We start from the raw sequence: 10,160 nt of genomic DNA, 5'->3' as shown, positions 1-10,160 counted from the left end.
GCCAAAAATAAAGTGTCCAGATACATATATACGTATATTAGTATATTATATTAGTGCAACCAAACGCAACAACCAGACATTTTGATGCTTGGAACTCGTTTTAATAAAATTTCTGAGTTGCTAACACGTTAGAACCACTGAGGAATAACACCACTTCTGTTGCCTAAATGCACGCACAGGCTATTTGACCACGTGGGCTGTAAAAGGGCTGCACAATTAATCGCATCGCAATCCCGATGTCAGCCTGTGCGATTATATGACAGCAAAATGTTGCAATTATATTAAATAAATGTGTGGACTTGTTAACACAAACTTTCTGATAACAGTTTGATGATTTTCCTTGCTGTTTAAAAAAAGAAAGAAAAACGAACAAAAAAGGCAGTGCAATAAGATAGACGCAGAGGAGATTGAAAGTGATCTGGTAGCTAAAAAAAACTCTATGTTTGTTGTATGGCGGTATTTTGGATTTGGGATTACTGACACTGAGCAGTTGCTACATCACGTGGCAATACGAAAACATTTCTAGTTTTACAAATACACATTTTAGCTAAACTGTGTGTAGATTTTTCTTAAAACCCATCAAGTTGACTCATGATACCATTTAGTATAATCACAATCGCACATCGCAATATTAGCATCAATAACCGCAATGGAAAAAAATTTCTCAAATCGTGCAGCCCTATAGTTTGATTTTAGGCTGTTCACAGCGGTTATGTATCAATGTTGCATGTACTGTCACAGTTTATAGTTATTTAAATGTTGTTCATTGTGTCCAAACGACGATGTAAACATTTTTGACCTCCCCTCTTCCGATTCTCCACCATGATTCACAAAAGACACACGGGCAGCTTTGAATGATTTCTTTTGTAAGAGTGTTTAAGCACTGAGTGTTACTTACTGTATATGTGGTGGTTGATATTTACTATAGCAAACTGTTTTTTTTTTTTTTTTTAATAAAAAGCACGAAGTCGGTGCCGATCTGTTTTCAGGATTTAATCACAGATGGAGGACACAAGGATTATTTCCTAATCTCACTGTCATCTGCTGCTGGTCAGGCCAAAATTACGGCATGAAATGTCCATCTGTCCCCAGACACTCTTATAACCGCATGAACATCCACTGGGCCACACAACATCGTGACAGATGAGCAGTGAGCACGACAGCTCAACTCCTAACCCTTGATCGTAGGATCGGGATGGAGAAAGAAATCTGTATGTTCTTTAAAACTCACATAAAATAACGTGCAAGTAATTATTGAGTCTACAGTAAATGCATTTTAACCATATGAACACAACAAAACGTTTAATTAGATGCAACTGAAGTTTATTGAACATATAATAACACACACAAATCCTCTAAACAGACTCCAGTAGCTTCACACATATAAAAATTGTGAGCTCAATGCTAATCAGTACAATAAATAGACAAAAAATATTCTTAACAGAATAGAATAAGGATAATGTGCATTCCCTCTCATTACATGTGATGCATGAACTTGTTGTCGTTGTATTTTTATTATCATGTATTTGAGATGCAGTTCAGCTAAAGTAATCAGAAGCTTCTTTCTGGATTGAAACAACTCATCACATTGTTACGCATCTCAGTGGTTCCCACCACAACAGCTCTCAGTCTCTTCATGTCTCGTCATGTCTACTTTCTCCTGTTTCCTCCACCGTTGGCTAGAATCATCACCAGCCGTATGAAGATATTGAGTGTGTCCATGTAAATGCCCATGCATCTGTAAGAGCACAGGCAAAACAAAACTATACATCATAATCAAGAAAATGTGTCTTTTATAAAAGACAGCATGAAGATCTTTATGGGTAATGTTCAATCTCAGTAGACATTACAAGTGCAAACTCTAAATTCTGGGATTGCTCTGCGTGCCCACCGACAACACTTACGCATTAATGGGGTCATATTTCTGAACACCATAAAGAGGGTGCGTCTCTGCTCGCTTAACGACTTTTTGTGTGTCATACAGCAGGAACATACTGAACAGCACCAAACCTCCATAAACAGCCACCGAGTACAGACCCGCTCCGAACACTGAGGTGGGTGGCAGGAACATGGAACCTTTGGAGAAAAGAGGAGGTTTGATCAAATGAAATTTGCTAAACAGTCACAAAATATCTGCACTGAACTGTAAACGCATCGCACCTAGAGAAGAGGCGAACACCACTCCGAAACCCACAGCGAGCGGGCCGCCCATGCTCAGGAACTTCTCACTGGGCGCACACATGGCCACGGTCGACAAACCGGCCACAATACCTGCCGTGTACCAGGCTGCTCGAATCATTAGTGGGCCACCCAACAGAGTTAATGGAGCAATAACTGCTCCCATCACACCTAGACACAGAAGAAAACACACAGATGTGACTGCGATCGCATGTCTAAAGAAGAAACTAATCCTAAAAAACAGGTGTGGTTTACAAGTAGGGATGCAATGATAAATGCCGATATACACTAATAATACCTGACCGATAACTAATCTGAATCGCACAGCAGATATTATTTACAGTTTTTTCATGTACTACGGCTTTTGATCAGTAAGGGGCTGGACACACCAAAACTTTTAAACGCGGCTGAAAACGCCTTGAGGACGCCGAATGCCAGCTGTTTTTCAGCTGAGTGCCAGCTATCTTCAGCTGAGCGCTTTGGTAGCTGTGATACTTCAGCTGCGAGCCGGTTGGTTGCTGTGGTAATGTCCCGCCCCTCCTCCACTGTGATTGGGCGGGCGTGTGAAAATTGACATTGATGAGCGGAGCTTTTCTTCCGAAGTTGAACGTTTTTTAACTCTCGGCGCTCGGCGCTGAGCGCGGAAAAACCGCCGGGCGCCGGTTTTCAGGCCGGAAAAAACCCGCTAGCTGCTGGCTTATTTGAAAAACGCCGAGCTTCCATTGGAAACAATTGAAAACATGCGCCGGACGCGGGCGTAAAAGCGTTGGTGTGCACGCCCCCTAAGTCCTTATCGATCTGAAATCACCGTTAGTTTGAGTCGTTTATAACATTCATTTGAAAAAGCACCACTCGTCAAACATAATCATTATACATATTCTTTATTATCATAAAAATACCTAAAAAGGTTTAAAGAACAGCAATATAAATATATCCTCAAAACATTTCCTGGAGCTGCATGCCTACACGGTTCTTCTTCTGTGACCCATATTGAATTTCTGCACGAGAGCGCCCTCTGGCTTTTGAATCTAATGGCATTTCACCATAATTAATTCAGAAGCATAGCAAGCAGAATCGATCGATTTATCAGTGCACTCCTATTTATAAAGTTTATAAATATATATATCAAATGTCGCGTTTGAATTAGGATTTTGGTCCAGATTGACTCATTTGATGCAGTACAATCAAAGTCTAATAGATGTCGCTAGGACTGCTGCTGGACAGACAAAAATGAGTAAAGAATCAGCACGCCAGCAGTTTAACACAGAATAGACAGCAAAATACTTCACCCTCAACAGACAGAAGACGATATGTGTGATTGTTTTCAAATTGAGGTTTTATTATTATCTAGCAATGCACTTCAAATCATCTGAAATGAAGCATGACTGAACTATTGGTAAGCAAATTTACTAATGAGAGTTATGTCTCATTAGTAAAACCCACCCCTGCTATTCAACGTCAACCCTCAAAAACAGACCACACTGCCCTCCAGTGGTGGGTTTACAGTACTAAATCATTTCTTACATCTACATTTATGCATTTTTAGATGCTTTTATCCAAAGCAACTTACAGTGCATTACAAGCTATACATTCTTATCAGTATTTGTGTTCCCTGGGTTTGAACCCATGACCTGTTGCACTGCAAACGCAATGCTCTACCACTGAGCTTTACAGGAACACATTTCTGACATTAAAGCTTTGGTACTACAGCCTTTCTCTATCGTTAGGCTGCATACATCATAAAGACTTATTTCAGAATATTAACAATAACAAAGTTGACTTTTATTCTTAGTTAATCATAAAGTGTTGTACTATTTGGTTATGTCTCAGTTCACTTAAATAAACCAGGCTTGATGACGTATGCAGCCTGCATATGCGACCTCTGGAGGCTGCAGCCTTCCGATTGAGAAATGGCCAACATTAGGGTTTTTCCTGCATGAAAGCAATGAAAGCACTAAAAAAAAATAAGTGGAGAATGACAGCAAGAGTGACAGATGATGTCTCGGGCTGTGTTTACATCACTAACCCTCCATTTTTCCATACAAATACTGCAAAAGACTGTAAATGAAAAGCTTGTTAAATTTCATATGATTTTAAACATATTTGCTGTTTATAATCTATACATTAGATGCTACATTGTATTTAATGAATTGAATTAACTGTCTTTTCATTTAATTATTAAACTTTAAAAAATTGTTTGCTTGTAAAGCGTGTGGTTGAGCCACAATACCCATGTATTGGTGTGTCAGGATAGCACCAACTCATTTTGAGCCCGGACAACCCCGTGTATGATACTGTGAAAGCACTTTACCTGCATGCAGCGCCCAGGCCATGTGCTTTGGTACAGAACTGTGTTCATATGAGATCGACCTCACCAACATTCCTGCACCAATCATAGCTGCAAATGTTGCACCTATGGCCTGCAGATGATCCAAAAAAAAAACTGTACATTTATCTGTAGGAAGAATCTAATTTAGATGAATAAAGAGGATCAGACGATGTTTGTTAATGTAAACCGTCGCATACCAGCCAGGAGCCTTTCATCATCAGCCCCATGAGCGCTGGAGATCGGCTGACGGCTACAGCAGAGAGACCTGTCATACACACACTCCCTGCAAAATACATGTATGTGGAGTGGATCCTGTCCTTAACATACTGCGGCCAGATCCTGTGAATGAAAACACTTCAAAAATCAATTTAACATATTAGACTCGTCGACTTCTGCCTTTAATCTATACTGTAGTTGAAGTCTATACTATATTTTTAACAATAACAGTTGGGTCTAACCTTAACAAGATTTACAATAAACATCTTTACGCTTTACTACATTCACAGCAAAAAAACATCCATCAGCTCCAACAATAAAATATTCTTCAGTTCAACATCTAACCCTACAGTAACTGAGAAGAGAATTAAACTCAGCTCTGATAAAGCACACAAGCTTTTGTTTACACACAAACATTTACCCCTAACCCTAAAACCCATGAGACTTACAAGACTATCGAAAAAGACTGCAATTTACCATCAGCTAACTCCTTAATGACACAAGAGGAAATTATTTTATCTGTACACACAACATGACTGTTTTCTTTTGTCAAACTGAGATCAACTGTGAGCTTTAAGATGTGTATAACGTTCAAGTCTTACACTGCTTTCTCGATGGCTCCCATCTCATTGGACATTCCGAGGCCGTAATAACACAAAGCTCCCAATCCGACGGCAGCACCTCCTGCCAGAATAACCCTGCCCATGTTGTCAACTGCAAATGAGACACATTTCAGCACATTTGTCTGTATCTTCATTGCACTTTCATTGAGTACCTTTAGGTGGTTTATCATTCAAAGTTTTTGTTATATTATACATATTTTCAATGCTTTAGCAACATACAATGGACCTAACTTAAATAACTCCTATGGAAGCATAAATTGATCATAGGTCAAGTTAAAATAAGTGCATTCACAGGACTAACTTCTGATGGCTGTGCGTGTCGCCGGTTCAAACGCCGCATCCTGAATCTGATCTTTAGACGTCTTGCTGCGGCGGAACCCCAGTCGAGCTTTGGTGGAATAACCCTGATCAAAAATAACATAAAAATCTTAAGAAGACATCGTGTTACAGTACAGATACTGATTTTGATCATCAAAAAGAAACAAGTAGGTCCTAATGTGTCTCTTTTAATCGTCAATAGCATCAGTCTATCCCTAACCCTAACTGGAGGCAAAAGTTCAGTCCACAAGGTTGTCAGTCTTCACTAAAAATGAAGTTTCGTACCTGCTGAGGTCTCATCAGACAGCTGGGACCCTTACGGAGGCCAGACCTCAATCCCACCAAAGGCACAGACCTCAGACATGACAGACGTGAAACCAACATCACGGTGTGAATTAATCTTACTGTTTCCTGTCAGAGAGACAAACAGCAGCGTTTTACAAACAAAAGCAAAGCAAAGACAATGCTATCTCACAAGCCTGTACTAAAACAAACACACTTGACACGTTACCAAACAAGACATCAAACATCAGAGATTAAATATTATAAAGAATAATAAACCTGAAGCACAAGTGCATTAATAACGAGTTTGTACGGAAGAAACACTGAGGTGAATGACTTTGCTTCTATATTTGTATTGCTAAACTAAATAATAAATAAAGTCAAACTCACGTTTCGATTTGTTGACCAGTTTCACCTCAAAGTTGCGAGCTCACTGACGCAACACACAATAATGCCTTCCGGAATGTTCCTGAGTGTGACGTCATACCGATGACAGCCAAAGCAATGCATTGTGGGGCTTGAAGTTTAATGCCATAACACGTCCAAGTACTAAAGCAGCCGTTATGAGACTTTAAAAGCCAAAGCATGGATATAATCGATTATCTCTTTAACTGATTGTACCCAGATTGTCTTGCTATTATTCCTGATTGTGAAGCGTCATTGAGCTCTGGAAAAGAGGTATATAATAATAATAATAATAATAATAATAATAATAATAATAATAATAATGAATATGATGATTAGGGTTATTATTGTTGTTGTTGTTGTTGTTACAATTTTTTCAAGAGAAACTGAATTTTTTTTTTAAACACTTAAAAAAAATTTAATCAGTTAACCGGCCAAGCAAACCAGTTTTTAAACAATTTCTGAAATTAAAAGATATTTATGTAAATCTTTGTTAACTGAAATTTAAAAATTCTTCTAAACTGTTTGTAAATAGATAAATTATGATGCTCACTAATTTTAATTTATATTAACAATGAAAATGAAAAAATATTACTGAAAAATTATAGCATTACACCCCTTTTAAATTGTTCTAATTACATTAAGTGAATAATATGAAAGACTAACCTTAGACTAACCTTTCTCATATGTACTTTTAACGGATGTTTTTAATATTGTGAGTTTGGTGCTTCCATAACAACGTTTAATGTCAAGATGAACGTAAAATAAAGTTTAAGAGGCCATAAAAGAAAGAGTCTGTCAGAAATGTTTTTACCCCTGATTTGCGAGGTTTAATAAGTGGCTGGGAATTTTAGAGTGCTATTTTTTTGTTTATTTCACAATGCAAACCTTTTTGTATAATAATCCCCTTTGTGAAATATTACTATTAATTAATTTAGTTCAACAATGAAGCATTTCATAACTAACACCTCCAGGTGGCGTTTATTTTTGATGCACACCAGAGTCGCAAAGAGATGACGTCATCGTTATTCTGTAGTTGAGGCAGGGGGGGGGGGGTGGGGAGGAGTCACGTGACATGGTTTTACCTCCCGCTGGAAACAGAAGCGCTCGGGCTGGATGTGAATCACAGTCACATCTTTGCAAGCGTTTAAATTTTGAACTTTACCAACCAAATGCGTTTTGCTTCACTTTGAATTATACATGTGTGAGTTTTCTGTAAAATTTTTATTTTCACAGTTTTGTATAGATTTTTTTTCTTTGATTTTATTTTTATGTTTTATTGTAGTGTGCTGGTGTCCTGTCGAATAATGGACACGATTATCATGAGGAACTAAATATTTCATTTTATTCAACGTGTTTGGGATTGTCTCTGTCATGCTGCGATTGAACGAGGAAAAATGGTACAGTATCATATCAGATGACGTTTATTATGTGAATTATGTTCACCCAGTGTGGTATAAAAAAAAATTAATTATGTTTATGTGTAAAATCTGTTATAATGTCTTAATGTGATCTCACAGATATTTTTCACAGTATGTGAGAACATTATATGTCAATATATCACATGATTGTAGGGTCAACTGTAAAGATAGCATTAATCTTAATAGTAAAGGTCATGTTATTTGTTAAAAAAAAATGTAAAGACAAATAATCATTATTTTATTCTTATTTTCTGTTGAACATCAGTGGGAATCTCTCGTCTCTGTGTGGAATGTATCACATGTGTGTTATGAGGTGTTTTATACTCAGATAATATCAATAAAAATGTACATTCATGCAAATAAAAAGTTGCATCTGCGTCACTTTAACGGAGCTACACTGTACAAATTATTTTATTAATAGTCTGTCAACGAAGCTTTATTTTATTATTTATAATATTTCCAAATTAAATTTGCATACTAATAGTATTGATATCAACTTATAGTATTTACATTTATAGTACACAAATTTGATAAAGGGTGTCAGAAAGTATAAGCTTATTAAGAAATAATAACTAAAACACAAAAAATACAGACTGGCTTAAGATGTATGCATACATACCTTTGTCTCAGTTAGACATTTGATTATAGTTAGATTATTGATGAAAGGGGTTAGATAAGAAATGTATGAACATGGATGTATTTATTGAGTAATGTAGGATCATGTATTTATTTAGCAGATTATGATTTGTTCAGCCAACAAAAAAATTGTTATGTTTGCAGAGAGATGACCGTTGATAACTGAATAGAGATAACAATAAGATACTGTATGATAGTCAGAGTTACACAGATTTTTCCTAAATCTAAATTACTGTTAACATGATGTAAACAGGACAGGATATGCCTCCAAACCTACCTCCGCCGGAGCTTAGTGAATAATTATTTTTTACAGTGTCACAAATATTGACTGATTGGCTGTCTGGTTCAGATTGGTAAATATAAGAGTCTGAAATAAAAAAGTGTTTTCCCATAGGTTGCGATAGTCGGTGAAACAGTGATTACCGGTGCTTCAGCCTCTCACCGGTTAGATCACTTGCCCACCGCGACACCGTCTTTCACCGTCGTTTTGATATTTTCTTGTAATTAAATCATTTAGTTTCGTTAGAGAGAGCAAACACACTAACAACTGAATGTGTCTGCTGCCTGAATTCAGCGGAGCTGAACGTCATCACAGAGCAGCGGCTGCGGGTGTCAGATTTCATTTATTCCTGTCAGACTGCGGCAAGCAGACGATGGCATACTCGTTTTTGTTATAATATACATATATTATGTTTAATATAAGCGAGATCGTTTTGTCGTTGTGTTTTTCATTAAGAATAATAATAAACCCATCATTCAAGCAGCGCTTTATGGAGGAATAGCCGGTTGCTCTGCTTGGGACTGGCGGGTTTCTGTCAGAAGTACCTGCGCACATTGACTCGAGCACTTAAACCAGCTGTTGCACTCGCATTTGCAAGCAAATTCATACACGATTTAAAGCAGCGTACCCAAGCGCTGGATTTAAACAACAGTTGCATCTAATTCAAAAGTGAAAGTAAAATGCGCACGTCTGTATGTGCATTTATAAGCCCTTCCCACCCGGTGAAACCGGTATCACCGGGTTTGTCACACGCTGATTAACCGGTGGGAAAATTCTGTCACAGCAACAACCTTATTTTCCCATTGTAAAGAGTTAGCGTTCGTTTCCTCATTTTAGTTTCGAGAAATGGTTACTTTTATCATTTGTTTTGCTATCATTTAATTTTTGTCTTTGATTGACACAATATTGTTCATTCTTTCCAAGGCAGTAATCAAACTGTTCTCCCTAACTTTTGACCTAATTAACATAAGATGACTGGGGAAGTATACAAATCTACGAATACATTTCTTCTAAGGTAAGCCTCTCTCTCACTCTCACTCTTTCTCACTCAGATTAGATTAAAATTATTAATTATATGTTCTAACACAATAATAGAATAGATTTTGTAGCTGTTGAACAGAATAGCAGAATAAGTCAATATAACTGTGTGTGTGTGTGTGTGTGTGTGTGTGTGTGTGTGTGTGTGTGTCACGACCACTGATCTATATAAATGACTGGATTGCGCATGACGTCACAATGGACGTGATCAGATTTTAATGATAAAGGTCACGTTCTTCCTTATACCATTTTTTAAACCCCAGTTAGTGTGTTATGTTGCTATAATAGCATAAATAATACCTGTAAAATGATAAAGCTCAAAGTTCACTGCCAGGCGATATATTTTCTTCAATAGAATTCCTCTTTAAAAGCCTACAACGAACGGCCGGTTTTGACTACAGCCCTCTATTTCCTGCTTTAATGACGTCAGTAAA

At 37.4% G+C, this 10,160-nt stretch overlaps 2 protein-coding genes and 1 pseudogene across 7 annotated transcripts in view; 1 reads left to right on the top strand and 2 right to left on the bottom strand.

Annotated features, from left to right (window-relative positions):
- LOC141363751 (uncharacterized) overlaps positions 1-10,160 on the bottom strand; it is a 118,989-nt pseudogene that overhangs the window by 67,820 nt on the left and 41,009 nt on the right.
- Positions 1,302-6,473, bottom strand: ghitm (growth hormone inducible transmembrane protein). Its single transcript, XM_055176136.2, has 9 exons — positions 6,337-6,473; positions 5,950-6,075; positions 5,648-5,750; positions 5,326-5,437; positions 4,705-4,846; positions 4,490-4,598; positions 2,161-2,349; positions 1,905-2,076; positions 1,302-1,738 (listed from the first exon to the last, which is right to left on the bottom strand). The coding sequence occupies exons 2-9, from the start codon at positions 6,046-6,048 to the stop codon at positions 1,651-1,653; spliced, it is 1,014 nt and encodes a 337-aa protein (XP_055032111.1). The 5' UTR covers positions 6,049-6,075; positions 6,337-6,473; the 3' UTR covers positions 1,302-1,650.
- Positions 7,421-10,160, top strand: part of chst3b (carbohydrate (chondroitin 6) sulfotransferase 3b) — a 5,533-nt gene continuing 2,793 nt past the window's right edge. For 2 of the 6 annotated variants that reach the window (XM_073867309.1, XM_073867308.1), the window contains exon 1: positions 7,421-9,703. In XM_073867309.1, coding sequence (XP_073723410.1) covers positions 9,660-9,703 — 44 coding nt within the window. In that variant the 5' untranslated portion in view covers positions 7,421-9,659. The remainder of the gene's footprint in view (positions 9,704-10,160) is intronic. The other 4 variants (XM_055176133.2, XM_055176135.2, XM_073867311.1 and 1 more) reach the window with 4 other exon arrangements.

This window comes from Misgurnus anguillicaudatus, chromosome 4 (assembly GCF_027580225.2).
Source record: "Misgurnus anguillicaudatus chromosome 4, ASM2758022v2, whole genome shotgun sequence".
Taxonomy (NCBI): Eukaryota; Metazoa; Chordata; class Actinopteri; order Cypriniformes; family Cobitidae; genus Misgurnus; species Misgurnus anguillicaudatus.
The sequence above is the reverse complement of the archived record's forward strand: the minus strand, read 5'-3'. Positions and strand labels throughout refer to the sequence as shown.

Excerpts from the sequence above, each read along its gene's own strand:
- ghitm (XM_055176136.2), bottom strand. The coding sequence starts at position 6,048 with ATGTTGGTTTCACGTCTGTCATGTCTGAGGTCTGTGCCTTTGGTGGGA. Across the intron at positions 5,438-5,647 it reads GACACGCACAGCCATCAGAA|TTGACAACATGGGCAGGGTT; the intron begins GTTAGTCCTGTG and ends TCTCATTTGCAG. Across the intron at positions 4,847-5,325 it reads GGAGCCATCGAGAAAGCAGT|GATCTGGCCGCAGTATGTTA; the intron begins GTAAGACTTGAA and ends TTTCATTCACAG.